At 35.7% G+C, this 25702-nt stretch overlaps 1 protein-coding gene across 2 annotated transcripts in view; it reads right to left on the bottom strand.

Annotated features, from left to right (window-relative positions):
- Nucleotides 1–25702, bottom strand: part of scfd2 (sec1 family domain containing 2) — a 158362-nt gene that overhangs the window by 63314 nt on the left and 69346 nt on the right. For both annotated transcript variants that reach the window (XM_067383679.1, XM_067383680.1), the window contains exon 5: nucleotides 21166–21439. In XM_067383679.1, the coding sequence (XP_067239780.1) occupies nucleotides 21166–21439 (274 nt within the window). The remainder of the gene's footprint in view (nucleotides 1–21165; nucleotides 21440–25702) is intronic.

Below are 25702 nucleotides of genomic sequence, written 5' to 3'. Positions count from 1 at the left end.
ATCTAAATTGAGCAATATAGGCCTGAATGTTACATAATATTATGGGAAATTATGAGTCGAATACAGGGTATTTAAAGGATGGTCCACCCAAGAGTTAAAAATACTCTCACTCTAATGTCGTTCCAAACCTGTGTGGCTTTTTCTTCTATTGAATATATCTCCATGTTTTTTATTTGTCCATACAGTGAACGCAAATAGGCTCTAATGTTGTTTGGTTCTTCAAAATATCTTCCTTTGTGTTTTGCAGAAGAAAGAAAGTAATACAGGTTTGGAGGGGGAGTAAATGATGATGACAGAATTTTCATTTTTGGGTGAACAAACATATTTATATTTTTAATATTAATATTAATAACAGGATATTGTAAAACAGAACAAAGCACCTCTCTGAACCTTTTCACAAAGAGTCTGAAAATTTGTATGGCAATAATGTGATGCTTTTACTGCATACTCCAGAAATAACTGACGCACTACTGGGATGTAAACGTTTGGGTCAAATGTCTAGAGTCTGCATTCCAGACACATGAGGAACTATTCATATTGTTGGTAGATAAGTACAAGGAACTGGATATTAATAAAAGCATTAGCTTTAACAAACAAGTTGAGTGAAATAAATGGTAATAAGGCAAGCAACTACTTACAAAATTGGTTTACTATAGCCTATATATTACAGTGGGGTCCAAAAATGTATTTAAATTTGTACTTTTTAGAATTTTGAAAAATATATAAAAAAGAAAAAATAAAAATAAAAAAAGAAATGTACATAACATTTTGTTGCTCCCACATGGATCAAGTCATGCAGGAGAACATCATCAGCTCAAAGTATACTAACAAATTCTTGGGTAAATTTAACTTTCACTAAAATTGTTATGATAAAAATATACACTATTGTTCAAAAGTTTGGGATTGGTAAGGATTTTTTTATGTTTTTGAAAATCTCTCATGCTCACTAAAGCAGAAAAAACAGTAATTATTTGAAACATTATTACAATTTTAAATAACTTACTTTTTGAATATATATTTAAAAGTAATTTATTTCTGTGATTACTAAAGCTGGATTTTCAGCATCATTACTCCATTCTTCAGTGTCACATGATACTTCAGAAATTAGCAGTAGTGTAACTGGTAATGAAAAACATTTTATGATATAAATAAAAATAAATAAATAAATAAATTAATTAATTAAAATAAATACACAACAACTGCATTTTTACTATTGGACCCAGACTTTTGGACTGCATGTAATTAATGCACTTCATGGTCTGTGTCTTTAGAGTTTGTTTAATGGAAGCACAAATGCACAAATCCTGGTCACAAAATCAACAATGTTTCTCATTTGAAATTTCAGACTTGAAATTCATAGGACCCTTAATCAGACAAAAAAAAAACAAAAAGAAAAAAAGAAAATAAAATGATGAATCCTCACCGCATGTGTCATTTTTAATGTAACACACAGTTCTGTATATATACTGTATATATACTGCATATGACAGCATGGCATACTGTATATTATGATCTACTGAGCTGTTCTGCTGGGCATACACATGTGCACACACACACCCTGGGAAAGTGGTTGCACTGAAAATACTGGACAATAGAGGATAGTGTCTCAGACTCTGTGCTCGCATAGAGATTTTGGATAGAGAGCCGGACAGCGGATGTGTATTCTAGATTGGGTTTGAAACACACAAGCACTTGTATTTATTGAGAGAGAATGTACAGAGTCCAGACTACTGCAGTTTTATGAGCGTATACACACTACAGTTTGTGGTCAGTACGTTTTTTTTTTTTTTTTTTTTTTTTTTTAAGAAATTAATACTTTTATTCAGCAAGGATGCATTGAATTGATTAAAAGTGACAGTACAGACATGTTTTGAAAGATTAAAATAAATTTAAAATAAATGTTGTTCTTTTAAACTTTCATAAAATAATCCTGAAAAAAAAAATGTTTTGCAGTTACCACAAAAATATATTTTCTACATTAATACTAATAAGAATTATTTCTTGAGCAGCAAATCATCATATTAGAATGATTTCTGAAGGATCATGTGACACGAGTGGCTATTGAAAATTCAGCTTTGCCATCACAGGAATAAATGACATTTAAAAATATATTTTAAAAAACTGTTGTTTTAAATTGTTATATAATATTTCACAATATTATAATTTTGCTGTTTTTGAGCAAATGCAGCCTTAGAATAAATCACTTCTTTCAAAAGCATACAAAATAACAATAATGAATTTACTTTGCTCAAACGGCTGCTAAACTGGGTGGTTTCGTCTAAATATCTCATTTGTGTACGGCAGAACAAATAATTTTTTACAGGTTTGGAACTACTGGAGGGTGAGTAAATGATGACAGAATTTTCTTTTTTGGGTGAACTATCCCTTTAATATGCATTATGGGAATATTTACTAAATTAACAACTAAAATAATTGTGGCTCAGCATACTATCCAACTGCATTTCAATTTTTATTTTTTTTGTATATTCCAGAATATAAACATTGCACATCATAACCGAACAAGAAATAACAATAATTAACTTTGCTCAAATCGAGACACACAAATATGAATAATGGCACAGAAAGTCAAACTCAGCAGCATGAACTTTAATTTTTGCTGCAAGAGTTAGCATATATTTTTTGTTCCATCGAATTGAAAATTGAATTTATCTTGACATAGTTGAATAACAAGAGTTCAGTACATGGAAATGACATACAGTGAGTCTCAAACTCCATTGTTTCCTCCTTATATAAATCTAATTTGTTTAAAAGACCTACGAAGAACAGGCGAATCTCAACAAAACACAGACTGTTACGTAACAGTCGGGGTGTACGGCCCTAATATTTGCATATGCCAGTCCATGTTCAAGGCATTACACAAGGGCAGGCAGTATTAACGTCTGGATCTGTGCACAGCTGAATCATCAGACTAGGTAAGCAAGCAAGGACAACAGCGAAAAATGGCAGATGGAGCAATAATAACTGACATGATCCATGATATCATGATATTTTTAGTGATATTTGTAAATTGTCGCTCTAAATATTTCATTAGCATGTTGCTAATGTACTGTTAAATGTGATTAAAGTTACCATCGTTTCTTACTGTATTCACGGAGACAAGAGCCGTCACTATTTTCATTATTAAACACTTGCAGTCTGTATAATTCATAAACAACTAAATTCTTTATAAATCTCTCCAACAGTGTAGCATTAGCCATTAGCCATGGAGCATCATAGCCTCAAACTCATTCAGAATCAAATGTAAACATCCAAATAAATACAATACTTACACGATTAGACATGTTGCATGACAAACACTTCGTAAAGATCCATTTTGAGGGTTATATTAGCTGTGTGAACTTTGTTTATGCAATGATTGAGTCGAGAGCTCAGGAGGGGGCGGAGAGCGCAAGCAATTAAAGGGGCCGCAGCCTGAATTGGCGCATTTGTAATTATGCCCCAAAATAGGCAGTTTAAAAAATAATTTTTTTTAAAAAAAATCTATGGGGTATTTTGAGTTGCAACTTCACAGACACATTCAGGGGACACCTTAGACTTATATTACATCTTGTAAATCAACGTTCGATGACACCTTTAATAATTGATTATTAAATTCAATAACCAATATATTAAGTTTATATTCTCAAATCATTTAATGAAGCTTTTATAAATAAATCTTAATAAATATAACACTTTTAGGTTCACGTCACACTGCATAGCAGCTAATCAGGTACCAAATTGGGCTAAAAGGGGTTTATTGACTTTTGGTGTGCTGCGTCGCGCCGCTCGCGTCCGGTGTAGACACGGTGTAAGGTAAAAGAGTGTGTTTTGCTTCTTGAGCACTGCAGTCATTCGTAGGGCTCTACATTTACACCTGAGCCACAGATGTGTAAGAAACACAGGACTGTGAATGTGTGTGTGTGTGCCAAAGAGGGCAGAACAATTAAAAAATAAAACTGAAAGCAAGCATTGTATGTTTATTCTGGAAATTTAGCTCAAAGTTCAACAATCCAACAGGAAATGAGAAAAATGGACGGTGAGCACAAAAGAGTTGTAATCAGGAAAGGCGGAGGACCAGAAAAGCGGTGGATGAGCGAATGAGTGAGAGAGAAGAGAACGCAGGATGGGAGTAAATGAAAAGCATATTTTGCAGGCAGAGGAGGCTGAGAAGATGAGGTGGATGTATGGCTGGATTAGGGAGTTCTAAGAATGCAAAGGAAATTAAAAATGAGCTCAAAATAGAGCAAAATAAAACACACACACAGGATAGTTTAGTCTAATCTAGTGGAGCAGGGGTCACGCAGGTCATCTATATGAGATGATGAGAGAACATGATGGGAAGGAGAACCTAAAGTTGTAGATTGCTAGATGACTGCTAAGGTGATTGCTTATGCCTCTGTGATATTCTGGGCCTTTTCTTCAGAAAACACCAATAATCAATCAAACATGTAATATGGACACTGTAACAGTGATATAATGAGATATCAACCAGAGAAGGTCATACATATTGGCAATATTTTTACCTGGTTAAAATGGACTTGCACAGTTTAACAGCTATACTTTGAAGAAGCCCAGAAGAAAAAGAAGTCATATGGAGATACACATACTATGAGAGCTGAAGTGGTGAACTCACACACATGGCCCTTGATGGAAAGCAGCTCTGTGCATCAAAGGGTGAAGATGACCTTGTGTTTGAGAGAGTGTGTGTGTGTGTGTGTGTGTGTGTGTGTGTGTGTGTGTGTGTGTGTTAGGAGCATGCAGAAGACAAGCCAGTGGACCACATTTTGCTCAAGATAAGAATGAAAGATAGTGAAAAGAGAGAAAAAGACAGGAAAGGAGGAAGCTAGGGAAAGATAGAGAGCTGGAGAACAGGAAAAATACATACCAAGCATGTGTTCATCAGAATGAGGCACAACAGGCCTCTAACATAGATATGAAACACCATTAAATGACCACAAAAATCAATATCAATCATTATAAATGAGATAAATGAGAACTTTCATTTTCCATTTTTTAGAATAATTCACAAACGGGTATCACTCAATTGTCAATAACTTAAATGTTACACACTGTAGTGTCACCCAATTCAGTTTAAACATCAATGGTCTCCTACCGGTCGTACTACAACACTAAGTTTGATCAAACGTCTTTTTACATAATCATAGCAAAATCATTTTCACAAAATCATAACAATTAGGCTATGCAAAAGCAAATTTTTTTCAAACTAAGTGCTATATTATAACCAGCAAGTGAGCATTGATGTGTGGACTGAATTTGATGGCATTACACTGCATAACAGTGAAGTTATTGAATATTTTTTGCAATAAAAATCAAAGGTTATGCAAAAGCACATTTTACCAAACTAAGAGTTGTAGTATGACCAGCAGAATAGCGTTGATGTGTAAACTGAATTTGGTGACAGTACAGTGTGTTATGGCGCTTTTCCACTGCATGGTACAGCTCGGCTCGGCTCGGCTCAGCTTTTCTCGGTACGGCATGGCTGACCACGATGCAGCCATTTCTTTTGCGTGCAATGGTTGTTTAAAGCAAGTCGGTTAAAAAAAAAAAGTTGCACGAACAAATGATACTGCGGTGGCTGTTACTAACTATTTAAATCTAGCGGGTATGGTGTCTCATGTTTCAAATCCAATGACGCTGGTAGTGACAATTCTCTCTGACCAATCAGTAATCTGCAATGTCCACACGTACATGGGTATTTTTATAAACTGATCATCAAAAGCCATGTTGGCCAATCAGAAGCCTGGAAAAAAAGTGTATTACTGGTTCTGGTAGGCTAACAACATTGTCATTTTATTAAGCATTTTATTACTATTATTAATAGTAATTCCATAAACCAGAACAATACAATAATATATATTCATTCAAAGTAAAAAAAAAAAAAAAAACAAAACATTAAGCAGTATTGCATTGACGCCTCTGTTCCACAATATAATGGGAGAACTGTGGATGTATCTGTATATATGTATTAAGCCCTGTTAGCACCGTTATTAGCAGCAATATTTTGGCCTCGTCTTTTGTTGCACAGACCAGTGGTGGCTGGTGCTAAAAAAATTGGGGTGGGGTTGCAGGGGCAAACAAACCGAATTAGAAATGCCGGACTGAATGTAATTGTTAAATGACCATTTAAATATATCTCATACAATTGGAGAAATCAGCAAAAAAAAAAAAACATAGTATAACAGACGTATTACTATCATTAAGTTCTGCTGTCATGTAAATGTTGGAGGAAGGGACCCCAGACCGGGGAAAAATTAATAGACTTTGCTTCATTTAGCCGTATTTTTTCAAGGTTTAAGACAGACACCATCTCAGCCAGCCATTTCTGAAAACATGGGGAAGCAGTGGCTTTCCAATCCCTTAACATAATTCTCTTGGCTACAACCATGCCAAACATTAATGCCAGCAGCAAATAACAAGGTAAAGAGGACACTGTGTCAGAATAGCCAAAGATGGCCAATTCCATTTCAAGAGGAAGAGTCTGATCATATGCCACTGAGTACCAAGAGAAAATATCTTGCCAGTAATTCTGGAGTTTCAGGCAAAACCAAAAAGAATGAGATAAGGTTGCAAAATGGCGACTTGAAATGGAGGGGGGACTCGCGGTTTATGAGATCGAAATGGCTCATTCTAATGTAATACAAACATAATGATTCATTATGTATGGTCTTTATACACCACTGAAAACATAGTTATGTATATTATATTTCTGTCAATAGATCCTCCCAAATTTTACATATTGCACCTTTAAAGAGCATCAGAGGGTTAAAAAAGGCAGTCAAACCCAGAGCCTAAAGAGTACAGGAATTGTCCAGGTTCCCCATCAATAGATCTCTGCTGGTCTACATAATGTATGCAATGCAATATAAATATATGAACAACAATACCATTTATTTCCGTGAACAAGAGATGGCAGTTAATTACTTAATGCTAATCAATCAGTAACCATCGATAACTAATAATTAACCACTGATACACAATTACAGACAGTCATCAAGAACTTAAAGTTAAAGAATATAAGAAGAGAAGGATCAAGAGAAAAGATGAAAAAGCTGATGGAAGAGAAGAACAACCTGGGGGAAAGAAGAAAAAGAGGGGTATTGGTCCATGCAGAGTAACAAAGAAGAGAAGGAGAGAAAGGAGGAGATAGCAAAAAGACTTAAGAAAGGAAAGACAGGGTTAGTGTGGTGGAGTGAAGAGCTGAATATAGGGGCCGTTCCCCCTGGCTCAGGCCTTGATTAACACCAGACTTCCAAACAGGAAATGACCCGGCCAACGTCGAGTAACGGGAGGCCTTCCATCTGGAGCCCAGTGCTGCGTAAGACTCGAATACACACATCTGAACAACCAGAGCAAGAGAGCGATAAAACCAACACTGATTTCCCCAACCAAAGATGATTAAGAAAGCTCCCCATTTTCACTGCAAATTCCACTCATTATAGCAGTATATGAATGTCTGCCATGGATAATGAATTCAATTTCACAAGCTGAGAGACGAGAGAAACAATATAGACAGTATTATGTGAAGAGGCCCGATTGATTTGACTTTTGTTCAGTGATTTTATTAGGAAAAAATTTCTAAAATAAGGTCCAGTTTACACAATTTAGTGTACACGAGAATGCCGTTTTAAAATGAAAACGTTCCTCGTTTCAGAAACGATCTTCATCTACACTACACGACCGAAAGCGCATGTCACATGACCGTTCACGCACACTGGGCATGCACGTATAGTGTAAACAGTTGCCTCTTGCGCATGTAGGTAGCTGCAATATTAAAAAAATGCGAACGTGGCCAGCCATCAAAGTCCCTTTAAGACAAATCATTTCACTCGGCGGCCATCTTTGAAATGCCTCTCAAGCATTCAAGTGCAGCTCCTATTCTCTTTAAATGGGGAAACATCAAATTCTCCAAAGCTGTTTGCCAAGCTTTCGATTAAATTTCATATTTGAAACCACCAATGAAATCTGACAACAACTGTCTCATAAACGTCTTTATGAACTTTCTAAAAGCTTGAATCATGACAAAAAAAAACAAAACTGTATTTTTCAGGCTGGATCAGGCTAATGCGAACGCATTCCTAAACGCGCTTCTCTTGTGGCTCTTTTCTGAGCTTCTAACAGCCGCTGCAGTGACGCAACAACTTTACCAATCGGTGATTGGCTCTTATTTAGAAGGCGGGACTTAGGCCGTGTGTCCACCAGAGCATTTTTAGCCAGCTGAAAACGCTAGGAGCTCTACTTAAAACGCCCGTCTGTGAGCGCTTGAGAGCGTTTCTGCAGCGCAGCGTTTTTTTTCCATTGAGGCTCTTTGTTGCTATGATACGGAATATCCGCGTCACTGTTACTTATAACTGATTTTTCAGGTAATTTGTTTCAGACTTAAAATGTTGACACAATGTGAAATTACTTTGCTATGTATTTTCGGAGAGCAGCAATATTAATTTCTCATCCATTCTGTTTCTGTTTGTTAATGTCGCTGTACAGCAAGAGTGTGACAGTTGGTCGGAGTTGTATTTGTCCCGCCCCTCCTCCACTCTGATTGGACGGCTGGCTAAAAAGTGACAGTGATGAGCGCAGCGTTTACTCAAAGTTGAACATTCTTCAACTCGAGGCGACCGGTAAAAAACGCTCAGCGCCTTGTTACGTTCCTGGCATTTAAAAAACGCGGCGCTCCCATTGAAAACAATTGAAAAAGTACGCTCGAAGCTGGAAAAAACGCTTAGGTGGACACACGGCCTTATTCTGCCATATTGCACGTCTTGTGTTATTCTATAGTCTTTGGCAGCCATTCCATTGTTTTCAAAAATCACCCCTTTTGTCCGTTTACACTGAAATGGAACCCCAGCGTTTTCTATCTATACCGGCTTTACAGTGTTTTCGAAAGTCTCAGTTTTCGAGGGTCAAAAACACCAGAATAGTGTAAATGACAGGTGTAAACATAGCAAAAGTTATGCGTTTTAAAACGAAAATGCACGGGGCCTAAAAATTATGGCAGGAGTAATCAAAAATCTTTGAGACATCAATGAACTCAAAAAGATGCCAGTTCGAAAGCACGATCATTTCTGTCATGACACCTCTCTGAGTAATTGGCATGGTAATGGAAATGACAATGTTGATATGTTTGGTCTTGGCGGAACAGATCTGCTACGCTGCTGTTGGTTATTGCTGCTGCTGCTGCAGAGCAAGTACAGGACTTGCTTCTGCCGATACACACATGACACGGTGCTGTGAGCATGTACGACATGCTGCTGCTGTACAATATAGCAAACATAAATTACCCGTCGTAAATCTATACAGGTGGAGCTGGGGAAGGTGGAGGGTTTTTGAAAGCACGCTGCAACTGCTACAGCTACAGCAAATTCTGACCAAGAATTTGAAGGGTGAGCAGCAAACTCACTGATACAGCAGGAACCAATCAGCTGTGCCCTATAGAGAATGATGTGATTGCAAGCAGACTGAGTTAAGGACCTATCAGCCTGCACCATCTAGAGTTTCATGACAGAACTTTGTATTAATGTGCAGAGAGATGGGGGAGGATAGGAGGGGGAAAAAAGTTGCATCTCTGCAGTGACCCAGACAGAGACAGATACGCACAAGCGTGCGTTAAGGGCAAGCAGGACAGACCCCAAGAGAGGACAAACAGAGAGAGAGAGAGAGAGTAGGATTGTGAGTGAGTAATCTTACATTCCCTAAGGAGAGATATGACCAGAAAGAATGTGGACGTGTGTTTGGCTGTGTGTAAGACAGCAGGGACTGTCCCCTCGCTCGTGTGTGTGTTTGTCAGTGAGTACGAGTGACCCCTCTGGCTATGATTACTGTTTAAAGTCTCTTTATGAGCTGCAGGGTTTCCTGTCACAAATAAGTGCTAACTGCATTTATTAGACTTTTACTTCCTTCATGAACATACAGTATTCACAAACGCAAACACAGTTCAAATCTTATTGACATATCCTGCAGGCAGACTGTGATTAGATGATATGAGTGATGAAATCCTCCAATCGGTAAGCTTGTCTAGTTGTGCTTCCTGTCCTGGAGCTGGGGAGTGTTTCATTTCCTTTAATTAAAGAAAAGATTTTTAATTTCCTTCTAATTAAAGCATGACTATTAATTTCCTCTGTAGAAATGAGTAGATACAAACCACTACCATCTATATATATATTTATATGAAGGTAGAGGTTTGTGTGTGTGTGTGTGTGTGTGTGTGTGTGTGTGTGTGTGTGTGTGTGTGTGTATGTGTATAGATATGGGCATGAAAAGTAAATAAAAGCAATGCTAACTGGAAGCCCTTGAAAGAGAGAGAGAAAGATGGAGAAAGAGATGAAAGCGTCATGGGGTGAGCGATCTCTTTGCCTCAGAGCTCACACAGAAGCAAGTAGGAGTGTTGCCATGCCAATACAAGCATCAGAGTTAGCCTCTTCTTGTAGATCAACATCATTCTGCATTTTGAAATCCTGGACATTATAATACAGACATGATTCTGCAGACATCTGTAGCAACAAACAGTAATACTAGGAAAAAGTACTTAAAAGTAAAAAAAAAATCAGCACAAATTTAACTAGAATGTACAATTACTAAATTTTAAAAAATGTGGTTAAAATCAATTATGCAATTCAGTAGCTGCCATGCATGCTGGGTAATTCTGATACACAATCTTATTCCAAAGTATGACAAGTCATTACAATAATTTTTTTTTTACTTTTAATAATATTTTATTATGTAATAACATTAATTATATAATATATATAATAATATTCATTAATATTTCACAATTCTCAAAAACAATTTCATTATCACAGCAAAAACTAAATATAGTTATGTTAAAGATATGTTAAGATATGTTTATCTTACCTTAAATTAAACATATTATCATTTTGGCCAAAAGGTGCGCACATGCATATATCATAATAGTACATTTAAAACCGAAATTCCAAACATGAATACAGAAGGAACAAATCTTTAGAGCATATATATGATATCCACTCACATGTGTGAGGCCACACACAGATTTAGAAAAACACACAGGGCATCCACACACACAAACACAGGCAGGTACTCAGAGGAAGACACCCCCATATCTCCAGAGAGACCTCCCAGCATGCTTCTGTGCTGCTTATGAATCCCACACCAATGGGTGAAAGATATATAAAAAAAAAAATTATAATAATCTCAACAAATATTTTTTTTTCTATCATGTACTATGTGAACCTTTTCATGAAGATGCAGTTGTACTAGCGTGTATATTTAATTTTAACGTGTGTATTTGTGGATGATGAAATGCTCTTGGCCAAGAGGATGAAGTAAGATTTGAGGGGTTTTTTTTTTTGCTGCTGTATATATGTGCAGTTAAATCACTGTTTTGGCAGTAAACATGACGGCGGAAAAGGAGGGAAAAGGAGAGTTTGTGCATGTGTTTATGTGCTGGGACCCATCCAGGCCAATGTATGACATTTCTACATGTACATGCATGCAATTATTTGGGCATGTTTGCATACATGTGTTTACTCCTGCAGGTTTTGACAAAATTTGTCTGTGTGCAATTATGTGTGTATTTATAAGAATATTAATAATTATGTTGACAGATACAGTCATTTTGTTTCCCTATGTCCTCATAACAAATATATACTGAAGGTGGTGGCAAGTTTCTAGAAGCCGGCAAAGTTTTCATACTTTGAAATCCACCATTTGGAAGAGGATTGTGAGATTACCCAGCATAAATGCAATTTTTTTATTTTATTTTTTTTTTTATGTTGAGTAACTGTACAAAATAAAATATCATACTCCATCTTTTTTGTTCTCATAATCAAGCCCCTCCCCTTCAACAACCTATAATAGATCACTTTAATAATCCAAATAACTCTCAATGGACAAATACACTGATATAAAATAAAATATCCTGTATCACTTGAGAAATAACTACATGGGTTACAAATGCTTCTTTATTCTGACTTTACACATTGACGTGGCCAGCAGACATTAATAAAATTCAGTATCATAAATCAAAATGCACAACAAAGAACAGATGCTTTTCTATTTCTATTATTCTTCATCGCTCAAAGCACCGAGCCATTTAAAAATCAGGTCTGTGATTCATATGCTATCCATCAGCTCCTAATTCAGACAATACCACTCTATAAAAAGTCTTCAAAGTTTTATTTATTGATGGGGCTCGTCCAATTCTATAAACAAACACAGTAGCGCACCATCAGACTGTTTTCAGAAAGTCAACACCTCCGCCAATAACATTCTCTGTTTCGCACAAAGCCCTTTGAGGTCATCCAATTACATTTGCTGTTTCAGCCCAGCAGGAAGCTCTTTATCCAATAATATTTCTTATTTCACAGCAATAGTGAAGAAAGTGATAGAAAAGCTCAGGTACCACATGTAGAGTTGGCTGTGGATAACTAAAGAACTAATTTCCTATGATGTAAGACTGAAATGGAAACATTTTCCTAGATAAACAGACTTGTGCCTTAATTAAAACCAGAGACAAACACCCACAAACACAGGTTAGACAATTAGAGCCAGATTTAGCGTCAGACACATTCTCATTCAGATTCTATGGGAGTGAGAACACTCCTCTGTCTTGTTTTCTATCCATCCTCTAGTGAATTCATTCCTCTGGCCCTCAACCTCTGTCTGTTTGGAGGAACTTTACTGCCTCACCTCTGACTCTCCACCCGCTGCTCTGTGAAGCTACAAGCCTTCAGTGATGACAGTGCTGAACTCAAGTAACATCATAATAACACGCTGCAGCAAACAGCCCCGCTTGCCCCCAGCACTGATGGAAATCAATCTCACAGAGCAAAGTAGAGACCACCATCTCAAGAAGTATATGTAATTATTCAGAAGGATAGGCAATTTAGTAACATTTTAGTAAATCAGGTTCTTTGGTTCTAAAAGACGATTCAACGATTCACAGACTTTTTTGTAGCAATAATATTTATTTAGCACATATAATATATTTTCAAGACAAAATAATGTTACTATAATCATTTAGCAAAATAATAGGCATGTTAAATGATTATAATGCATATATTATATTATATATTAATATTAGTATAACATTTAATAATATTTTGTTAGGTTGTAGTTTTTTGTAGAAATATAAACAAATAAATTGCCTAAAGATAGATGGAATGAAAGCTAGAACGATAGAATGATAGAAAGAACGATAGAAAGAACAATAGCAAGATAGACAGAAAGAAAGAACAAATAAGAGACAGAACGATAGAATGAACGATAGAAAGAACAAATGATAGAATGAACAACTGAAAGGTCGAAATAAAGAACGATAGAAAGATCGATAGATAGAAAAAATGATAGATGGAAAGAATGACAGAATGATAGAAAGAACAATATATTGAACGATAGATAAAAAAAAATTATAGAACGATAAAAAGAACAATAGAAAGAATGATAGACAGAAAGAATGATAGATAGAACGATAGAAAGAATAGATAAAAAGAATGATAGAATGATGGAAAGAATAGAATGATAGAATGAATGATAGATAAAAAGATTGATAGAATGATAGAAAGAACAATAGATAGAATGATAGAAAGAATGATAGATAAAACAATGAAAGAATAGATAGAATGATAGAAAGAACGATAGATAGAACAAAGAAACAACGATAAAAAGAATGATAGAAAGAACGATAGAAAGAACAATAGCAAGATAGACAGATAGAAAGAACAAATGAAAGAAAGAACGATAGAATGAACGATAGAAAGAACAAATGATAGAATGATAGAATGAATGATAGAAAGAATAACAGAAAGAATGATAGATAAAAACAATGACAGAACGATAGAAAGAATAGATAGAACAAAGAAACAACGATAAACAGAATGATAGAAAGAACAATAGCAAGATAGACAGAAAGAAAGAACAAATGAGAGACAGAACGATAGAATGAACGATAGAAAGAACAAATAATAGAATGATAGAATGAACAATAGAAAGGACGAAATAAAAAACGATAGAAAGATCGATAGATAGAAAGAATGATAGATGGAAAGAATGACAGAATGATAGAAAGAACAATATATTGAACGATAGATAAAAAAAATTATAGAACGATAAAAAGAACAATAGAAAGAATGATAGACAGAAAGAATGATAGATAGAACGATAGAAAGAATAGATAAAAAGAATGATAGAATGATGGAAAGAATAGAATGATAGATAAAAAGATTGATAGAATGATAGAAAGAACAATAGATAGAATGATAGAAAGAATGATAGATAAAACAATGAAAGAATAGATAGAATGATAGAAAGAACGATAGATAGAACAAAGAAACAACGATAAAAAGAATGATAGAAAAAACGATAGAAAGAACAATAGCAAGATAGACAGATAGAAAGAACAAATGAAAGACAGAACGATAGAATGAATGATAGAAAGAACAAATGATAGAATGAACAATAGAAAGGACGAAATAAAGAGCGATTGAAAGATCGATAGAAAGAATGATAGATGGAAAGAATGACAGAATGATAGAAAGAACAATAGAAAGAATGATAGACAGAAAGAATGATAGATAGAACGATATAAAGAATAGATAAAAAGAATGATAGAAAGAATAGATAGAATGAATGATAGAAAGAATAACAGAAAGAATGATAGATAAAAACAATGACAGAACGATAGAAAGAATAGATAGAACAAAGAAACAACGATAAACAGAATGATAGAAAGAACAATAGCAAGATAGACAGAAAGAAAGAACAAATGAGAGACAGAACGATAGAATGAACGATAGAAAGAACAAATGATAGAATGATAGAATGAACAATAGAAAGGACGAAATAAAGAACGATAGAAAGATCTATAGATAGAAAGAATGATAGATGGAAAGAATGACAGAATGATAGAAAGAACAATATATTGAACGATAGATAAAAAATTAGAACAATAGAAAGAATAGATAGAATTATAGAATGAATGACAGATAGAAAGAATAACAGAAAGAATGATAGATAAAAGAATGATAGAAAAAACAATAGATAGAATGATAGAAAGAATGATAGATAAAAACAATGACAGAACAATAGAAAGAATAGATAGAATGATAGAAAGAATGATAGAACGAATGATAAAATGATAGAGAAGAACGATAGATAAAAAGAATGATACATAGAAACAACTATAGAAAGAATGATAGAAAGATAGAAATAACAATAGAATGACAGATAAAATGAATGATAGAACGATAGAAAGAACAATAGATAGAAAAAATGATATACTGAAAGATAGAAAGAATGTTAGATATAAAGAACGACAGATAAAACCAAAGAAAGATTTAGAAATAGAAAGAATGACAGAAAGAACGATAGAAAGAAAGATATATAGAAATAACGATAGAACGTTAGAAATAATGATAGATAGAAAGAAAGATACATAGAAATAACAATAGACAGAGACAGACGGACGGACGGATGGACAGACAAACCCATTAAGCAGACAGTTGATGTTGGTAAACAGGACGACACATAATGAAAGACAGCTGTGAAGATTACACCAGCACTTCCTCTGTAATTCTGTAAAGTCCGGTGACGCTCTGTAATCCACCTCCCAAATGCATCTTGGAGTGTGTTTTTAACTTATCTCGGCCTCTGCATGTGTATGTTTGCTCTGACGGGCTTTTCTGCTGTGTATTAGTGTTGGGGTGTACGTCCTGTTATTAAAGCTCTCTTTACACTCTCTGCAAGTTTGAGAGAATATGTTTATGTGCGAGTGGGTGAGTTTCATTATGACAGTGTGTGTTTCTTTCTCGGCTGATTTTCTGCCGATTTAAAAAGAGGGTTCAGGCAGAGCGGTTCCCATGCTGACCAGAGGCTGAGTGCATGTTATGAGAGGCTGGTTCCCATGGTGACCAGGTTTCAAGTCGAGCCTGCTTTCCTTTTCAACGGATTTAATTGAGCCGAATGTCACAATCAATATATATTTCACTGAGAACATGCACGGCACTGATACAAGAACACCAGCTGCAGCTGCACGTTCTTTCACTGTTAAATAATTTGATTGTTACACTGATGCTGAAAACACAAGGAAAAAGTTTCATCACATGTGCGTCCAGACACATGTAAACGTTCATACGCTCAGAAACTCCTTTAAAACCTACAAATAGCTGTCAGTGAGCGCTCATACATTTTCCTGGACACACCTGGTGTGCATTGGCACTATAATTGGCAGGCCAGTGTTTATATGAAAGAGTCATATGCTTTAAAAGACAGAGAGAGGGAGAGAGGGGCCCCTCAGCCGAGCAGAGCAGGAAGTTAGCAAGAGCCAAAGCATTCTTCATCAATGCAAGAGAAGAAGAAAAAAGACACGAATGAAAGAGGAAGGAGGAGAGAAAAAGTAAATAATATTCATTTTTAATTACACTTATTCATCTCAATGCATAATATAGTATATTATATTATTTATATAATTAAATTATACAAATAAATTGTCTATATAAATAGAACACTACTAATTAAAATATTTTTAAATGATGTGAATTTAGGCATCAAAACGTTTATTTTAACTGTATAAAAAATTGTATTAATTAATATGTGGAGGTGTGCTAAATATCATATTTAACAGTGTTATTAAATGTTATCATATTTAACAATGTTATTAACGTGATTTTAAAGATTATCTATATGCGAGTGTAACATGACAGCAAAAATTAATTTTATATAAATTAATTATATATATATATATATATATACACACACACACATACATATATACATATATATAAACATATATACATATATATATACATAAATACATACATATACATACATATACATACATACATATATATATATATGTATATATATATATATATATATGTATATATATATATATTTATATTTTATCACATAACCGTTTGGTAAGATTTTTTTATGTTTTTAAAAGAAGTCTCATGCTCACCAAGGCTGCATGTAAATTACACTAAAAACAGTAATATCGTGAAATATTATTATAATTTAAAATTATTTTCTATTTGAATATATTTGAAAAATGTAATTTATTTCTGTGATGCAAAGCTGAATTTACTGAAATCTAAAATAAAAAGCTATTGTAATATAATAAATGTAACTTTTGATCAATTTAATTCACTCTTGCTGAATTAAATTAATTTACCCCCCCCCCCCCCAAAAAAAAAAAACTTAATACACATTAATCACATTAATAATTAATAAATGTTTCTTGAGCAGCAAATTAGAATGATTTCTGAAGGATTATGTGACACTGAAGACACTTGAAATATTTCATAATATTCCTGATTTTACTGTATTTTTTATCAAATAAATGCAGCCTTGCTGAGCATAAGAGACTTCTTTTAAAGACATTTAAAAATCTTACAGTTCCCAAAATGTTATTTAATGGATCTCAAAAACTGTGCTCACGTATAATCAAGTTACAACATATTTTCCAACAATCGCAATGCTGCAGCTGCAACATGCCAGCTTGTTCCTTTCAGAACCCCACAGGTACGGAAACATTCGTAAAACTTAAAAACCACACTGACTCACACACACCGATTTGAAACGACACGGTAAAGATGGAAGACCACACGCCAGTCTGACCGCTGTGGCAAAAGCATCTATTACATGCTTTCGAAGGCCATACTGATGGCGACTCTCTCAGGGTGTGTCCACCAGCCTAATAGGCACTTTGAATTTCACTTTAGAACATCAAATCATCACAGAAGTAAAACAAGCTTATACATACACACTTACACACACAAAAACAGAGCAGAGCTCTCAAGGTTGGAAAAGTTGAACTTGTAGTCATGTTTCAAAAGAAGCATGGCACACACTCTTTCAAGAAACCTCCATGTAACCTTGAATACACAACATTATGTAGGCGGCAAGCAAAAATGACTAAGAAACTAAAGCCTGGTTTGAAGTGCGGCGAGTGTACAGAGTTCATTCCTGCAGTCACAAATCAGGCCGAATCAGGTTTACAGGCTCTCATATGGGCCACAGATTCAGATGGCTTCCATCAGCTGTCACCAAACCGAGAGAGAGAAAAAAAAAAGGGAGAACGTTTGAGGAAAAAGTAAATCAAAGATTTGAATCTTTTAATTTCAAAGCGGAGTCCACCCTAAAAAAGAGCAGTGTGTTAGCATGTGTGTGAGTGATGGATGAAATGTGAGGGTGGTGAGTGAATTTTCCTGGGGACAAAAGACAGAAAACAGAGGTGTTCCCCTCCATTCATCTTAACTTGTTCACTTTTACCATCTCCATCCATTTTGTATCATCTTGACTCCTTTCTGACCCAGCTCTCTCTTGATCCTTTCCTTCACCCTCCCTTCAAACGTAACATAATGTACAGTAATTGAGGGACAATCCTGTTGGAGCAACCTGAGATTTATACTGTGTTCTAAAACCTAGTAAGAGAGCAAGAAAAATGCTGAAGAAAAGAAAATACAGACTCTGTTCTCTCTATGGTAAGGCTGCCTTAAATGTCATGCTTATGTAGACAGTAAGGCAGCTTACTATGTTTTAAAACAGAGCTTAGGTGTCTTTCTCTAAGACATAAAGGTAATGGATGAATTGTTGCTTGTAAAAGAATGATTACAGGTTCAAACTACACAAGTTCAGATTTTTACCCACTGGCAACATCCCTATCTCAGCTATTAGTTGAATTCTTTGTGACATTAAAATAAGATGTGTTGGTAAGATGTTTTTGAAAGTTTCTTATGTTCACCAAGTCTGCATTTATTTGATCGAAAATACAGTAAAAACAGCAGTATTGTGAATTATTTTAACAAGTTAAGATGCTCTTTGAATATATTTTAAAAATGTAATTTATTTCTGTGATGACAAAGCTGAATTTTCAGCAGTCAGTCTTCAGTGCCACATGATCCTTCAGAAATCATTCTAATATGCCGATTTGGAGCTCAATAAACTTTTCTGATTACCAATGTTGAAAAAAGTTAAAGAGAAACAGCTTTTTCAGAAAGGTAGTGTATCTGTGTAGTTGACACAACATGTTCTGGACTTGTTTAAAGTGGATAATGAACAAGTGTACATCTTAGGTCATGTCAGTTTTTCCAACATTTTTAACACATTTTACTTTTTTTTTTTAAATGACCTTGCGGTGGGGCAAATTAATTTTAAAAGCAAATATTTAGAGATGCACTGATATTAAAATTTTGTCTGAAACTAATAAGCTGTTAATTATTTTCAAGTTATGGCTGATATTATCATTTTAAACTATTTTCTTTAAATAAATAAATAAATAATAAAAATATTTTTAAAGGTGCCCTAGAACCAGTTTTTACAAGATGTAATATAAGTCAAAGGTGTCCCCTGAATGTGTCTGTGAAGGTTCAGCTCAAAATACCCCATAGATTTTTTAAATTAATTTTTTTAACTGCCTATTTTGGGGCATCATTAACTATGCACCGATTCAGGCTGCGGCCCCTTTAAATCGTGCGCTCCCTGCCCCCCGAGCTCTCGACTATAATACAGTGCATAAACAAAGTTCACACAGCTAATATAACCCTCAAATGGATCTTTACAAGATGTTCGTCATGCATGCTGCATGCATGCTTCGGATCATGTGAGGATTGCATTTATTTGGATGTTTACATTTGATTCTGAATGAGTTTGATGGTGCTCCGTGGCTAATGCTAACATTACACACTGTTGGAGAGATTTATAAAGAATGAAGTTGTGTTTATGAATTATACAGACTGCAAGTGTTTAATAATGAAAATAACGACGGCTCTTGTCTCCGCGAATACAGTAAGAAACGATGGTGACTTTAACCACTTTTAACAGTACATTAGCAACATGTTAACGAAACATTTAGAAAGACAATTTACAAATATCACTAAAAATATCATGATATCATGGATCATGTCAGTTATTATTGCTCCATCTGCCATTTTTCGCTATTGTCCTTGCTTGCTTACCTAGTCTGCTGATTCAGCTGTGCACATCCAGATGTTAATACTGGCTGCCCTTGTGTAATGCCTTGATCATGAGCTGGCATATGCAAATATTTGGGGCGTACATATTAATGATCCCGTTATGTAACAGTCGGTGTTATGTTGAGATTCGCCTGTTCTTCGGAGGTCTTTTAAACAAATTAGATTTATATAAGATGGAGGAAACAATGGAGTTTGAGACTCACTGTATGTCATTTCCATGTACTGAACTCTTGTTATTTAACTATGCCGAGGTAAATTCAAATTTTGAATCTAGGGCACCTTTAATATTGGGAGACAGGCTATTGTATGTAGCCTAATTTGTGCGCATCAGGGAGCTCGCGTTTTACTTTCGCTTTCGAATTCGCGATCGCACGTACCCTGTATATAGGGAGCGGCAGTGCTGAGCACGCATTCAACAAGATAAGACATTTATCAGATGCTTAGGCTCTGTTGAGCAACAAATCCTCCGCCATGGTCTTGTCAGTCATCTTGCCTTACTCTCGTCATGTGATCAATGAACTGTGATTCCTGCTGCACTGTGTGCGACTTTGCAGCTCATGCTGGATGAGCAGAGCAGATGATTGCACTAGTTTACAACTGAAGCGACCATTATCCAACTGAATTAAATGTTTGTTTTTTTTATCTCTATTAATAAAGGAAAATGACAGTGGAGATGGTGCCGCAGTGGGCACCGTAATGTAATATAAATGTAGCGGTGGCATTTATATGCCAATTTCACCCTCACGCTCTATCATGGCGATATCGCGAGACAGCTTTTCACTCAACAAAAAAAAAATCTTGTCACATTTTAATATTACGAGATCTCCTGGCACAAGTTGTTCATGTCAACTACTTATGTGTGTGTCAAAAACAGTGAGATTCTGAATGGTGCTGGTTTGTCAGTGCAAGCAGTGCTGTCCTTTCTGTGCTGATGTATGTAGTTGGGAATTGGAGATGTCAGAAGTGCTGGCCAGTGGTTGTTTTAATGTTGTTTAAATATTCCAGCACTAACCACTAGTGTGCTACACAGAGATTAGGCATGACGGCTTCATGAAGTCACTCAATGATGTGCAAACTCAGTGACGATAATGTGACAATATACGCTATCACTACTAACTAACCGACTTCTAGTTGTCTCTGCACATTATTGCTTTAGTATAATGGTACTGGGATCATGTTGAACTAGTATCCCACCACTGACCTGTGGTCTCTTGCAGCAGAGGGCTTAGTGTTGTCTGCCTGGTGAGTAGGAGTGTCAATGCGCCAATCAATTCCTTCTCCACCTTTTCCACATTCTTTTCCTCTTCAGCACCACCCGGACAAGCATCCTGGGCCATAGAGTACACATAAACCAGCAGCACCAGAAGATCATCCATGCTCAGCTCACCAGAGCCAGAACCTGTTCCAGACTCACTGGACTTTATGAGGGGAAGAAGTTGTTTCAGAACCTTTGCCAGGTCGGAGTCCCCCAAGGCCTAAAGAACAGAGACAAGACATTCATCAGCAATATTAAAACTATTAAAAATGTAGCATCGCATCTATCAAACTACAGTGGTGACATTTAACCAGCAGGAATTGCATAGTTCTGCTTTCGTTATTTCCATGACACGATCAATCATTATGTCAGAGATCCCCACCACACTCTTTTCCACTTTCACGTATGTTAAATTCTTTAGCAAATCAGGTCAGAAGGGAGCATTTATTTGATCTGACCTTGAATTTATACCTAATTCTGTTACTGAGCACATTTATGTATGCGATCTGCTAAAATATCTTGGTGAAGTGTGGTTAAAATATTTTAGGTCATACTTTATATTAGGTGTCCTTAACTATGTACTTATCAGAAAATAAGTACAACGTACTTTTGTGTTCATGTTGTATTTCAAAACACTTGAGCTACTATTGAGGTGGGATATAGGTAAGAATAGGGACAGGATTTGTGGTATGGGTATGTTTAAGGGTGGGTTAAGGTGTTTGGGAAGGCTCAACAGTGTAATTATAGATGTAATTACAGAAATTAATTACATGTGTAATTATATGAAGGTTTTTTAAAAAATAAGAACGATGTAAAAACATGTACACAGTAACTGCATTGTATCAAATGATTAATTTAAATGTAAGTACACAGTAGTTAAGGACACCTAATATAAAGTGGGACCATATTTTATCATATCCCAGCTTAATATGCAGAGACAACAATAAGTTTTGTATATTATATATATATATATATATATATATATATATTTTTTTTTTTTATTTATTTATTTATTTATTTTTTTTTTTTTGAGAAGTCTCTTTCGCTCAGAAAGGCTGGCTTTATTTGACCTAGAATAAAGAAATATTGAATAAACAAAATATAAATATTGTTAAAAAAACTGTTTTCTATTTTAATAAAATGTAATAAAAAGTAATTTATTCCTGTGATGGCAAAGCTGAATTTTCAACATCAATACTCCAGTCTTCACTGTCACATGATCCTCCAGAAATCATTCTAATATGATGATTTGCTGCTCTAGAAAAATTTAACATTATTATCAGTGTTGAAAACAGATTTATTTATTATTTAGATTTATTTATTGCCAACCAACAATATTTATTCCCAACCAATGTGAAGTGCAAATGACCCTAAGAAGCTTCCACAAATCTTTGTTGTGTCATCCTTTTACGGGTAATGATATCAGAACAAATTTAACTCTGCTAACAGGAAAAACTGCTCAGTTTACATGAGGACAGACTGCTGAGATACAAATCAACATGTTTGTGTGAGTCTGAGAATGATTGCGTGCATGTGTTAGAGCGTGTGTGTATTTGAAACCTACAAAAATCTAATAACCTTGAGGATGGATTTCATTTGCAATGAAAAATGTCCAAATACTGAGCTTAGCAGAGCTGTTCTGCCCAACACAAACATGGTTTCTCTCTAGAGAAAGCTAAACTGGCCTTGCTTCAGAATCTCATATCTGAAAACTACAAAATCCTCCCTCTGAGCCTAAGAGTACAATGACAACCAAACAATACATTCCAAAGCACTGAAACAGAGTCTCAGCCCACTGGCCCCCGTGTTTCATCCTTCCTTACGAACATGAGCGGCCCACCTGAATCATCTTATGAGGTAACATTCAGATTCTCTTCAGGATCAGTCAGAAGAGAAATAATGGAGTGTGTTGTAGGTTATTCTCGCAGACAGAATGAAATCCCACACCATTACCCTATTTAGTGGATGAGATTTCTCATCAGATTGATCAAAAAATCTGATTTGTAGAATGTAGAATGTCCTCTTTTCTCATGACTTTTTGGACTGTGATCTGGGGGAACTCAAAGAGTCAGAGGAAGTCGAACCCCTGTGGGCTAATTCAGATCTGTGTGCTACAGTATATAATCTCCCAGCCAGAACGCCTGGATATAAGGAACTTAATCTTTCTTTATTTGACAGTCATTCTAAATCCAGGCCTGGAAATGTAAGAAAGAAAATCAATGACTGGAATCGTACTGGGTCACACCTGTGATGCGTCAAATGCCACATACATTTAAAAAGAAACAGTTCATTGAGAGGAACCACTGTGAATCTTGATCTATAAATTTCCTTTAACAAAATGGTCATTAACAAACAATCCAATTCTATCAGAAATGAATGTGGGTCTGGTAAGCCAACAGACAATTCCTTGAAACCTTGAGACAAGGACATGAACATCAAAAAGACGAACATATACTGAATTTCTGTGTGAAGTGAATGGCATCATATATTCAAATCACTTAAATTCAGTTAAATTGACAATGTGCAAAATGACAAATGTGCCAATTGACCCTTCGCAAAGACCCGCCTCCCTTAGTTACTGTTGCTTTGTCCGACAAGCCATGGCGCTGTAATGCCACACAGAGTGAAAAATACATCGCGGAGAAAAAGGACACTGACAACATGTCGACAGACAAGACAGAGCAGGTTACTTATGATATTAAATAAAGTCCCAGCCTTTAAATTGTGTACTTTGTTTTACAAAATTTGAACAATAAAAAACGTTTTGTGTCTCTTTAATGTGTCGTGACAGATTGCTGTAACTCCTCAGCTCAAGCGGGTCGTGAACCGATCATCTCTTCCTACTAGTTAATTAATAGCATCAAATAAACATGAATGATCATGAGAAGGAATGTTGTTTCAAATGCGGAAAGACGTCAGTATACGCCATTTTTCAAGTTCAAGCCCACTGAGGTTAATCTTCTAATTCCTGACTGCTTTGTTGGACAAAATGGCAGATTCGGCGTTATGATTGGTTAGATCGCTTGTCAATCAAACTCCCCGCGAAGGGTCAATTAAAATTTTTAAATTTTTTTTTTTTTTTTTTTAAATAGCCCCAATTACACTTATTTAGATGTTAAATTTTGTTCAGGGGGTTTATTCTACTAGAATGGGTTTTTATCATTTAATCTAAAAACAAAAAAACAAACGTATTGTTGCAGCACCTGTTCTCACTATCAGTTTGCAGAGATTGAGTTTCATTAAAAACTCTCCTTCCAAAAAGCTCAATCTTCTCTGATTGATCAGCCAGCCCCAGTCTGTTGTGATTGGTCTACCGCTTAGTGTATGAGTCTGAAATGTAACGCCTCTACCTTAACTGGCGAGTATCAGGTCTGGAGGCTGCCTGAGATGCTGTAAACACTAGTGTAAATACGCTATGGCGTCTGGTTTGTGTCCATATCAGTTTGAGTCTGTGTCCTATGACAGTCAAGAAGAACAAGCTGATCGACCCGAAACACCTTCGCAAGCATGACTTGTGGACATTTCATAATAATTTCATAGTAATTATTTGTTTTATAGTATACCTCTCTTACATTTCAGATGTGATGTTATATCCGTGTCATTTCTCCTTTAAAACAAACTGCAAACTGCATGGTTCAGAAAGCTTGTGAATGGTGAGAACACAACAAAAGGTTGTGGCTGTACTGATGAGAAATAGTGTTAAAATACGTGTTAAAGGTGCTAAATAGGATGTTTTGTTTGATACATTTTTGCAATATTACTTGAAACTGTCTTTACTAACTGATAAAAGACTATTTATTAGGTGCACTGAAAGGAATAATATTAATATACATCATCTGTGCCCGAGGTAGGGCTTTAAAAAACATCAGCCAATCGTTTACGCGATCATTGTATAAACGATTGGCCCTCTGGCTTGTCAATCATTGCCGTGACGTTCTTTGTGAGAGACGAGCACGGCTGCGCGCTCCAGTAACTTTCCACACTCCACAGGCGCCGCATGCAATGTTTTTGTCAGGAGACAGGAGTAACAACTGCAGATTATGAGTCACCTGCGGTGAGTCCGACATAATGAATCCACTAACACGACACAGCGAATGCCGGTGGTAAACACTCGTGTTCCAATACTCGTGCACGAGTTTTGGGAGGCGTTCCATTGAAACTGTGAAGGAGGGGGTTGTTCTTACGCATGCGCTCATTTCAAAAACTCACTAATAGTCTTTGTAATAGTCAGTCGACGAAAAGATCTTATTTAGCACCTTTAACCATTGATTCTTCAATTCTTCTGCCTAGAGAAGTCCACGTGAGATTGTTTTTCCCTCACAGTGAAAACAGTGTTTCTTTGACATAGTAATAAATTTTTTTCCTGGCCTTATATCTAGGCCTACCTTGGTTTGAGGGCAAGTAGCCAGTAGGTGGGCATTATGCAAATGTGTTACATGGTGACATAGCCACATTACAGAAATAATGGCAGAAATACAAATGA

This window comes from Chanodichthys erythropterus, chromosome 4, assembly GCF_024489055.1.
Source record: "Chanodichthys erythropterus isolate Z2021 chromosome 4, ASM2448905v1, whole genome shotgun sequence".
NCBI lineage: Eukaryota > Metazoa > Chordata > Actinopteri > Cypriniformes > Xenocyprididae > Chanodichthys > Chanodichthys erythropterus.
The sequence above is the reverse complement of the archived record's forward strand: the minus strand, read 5'-3'. Positions and strand labels throughout refer to the sequence as shown.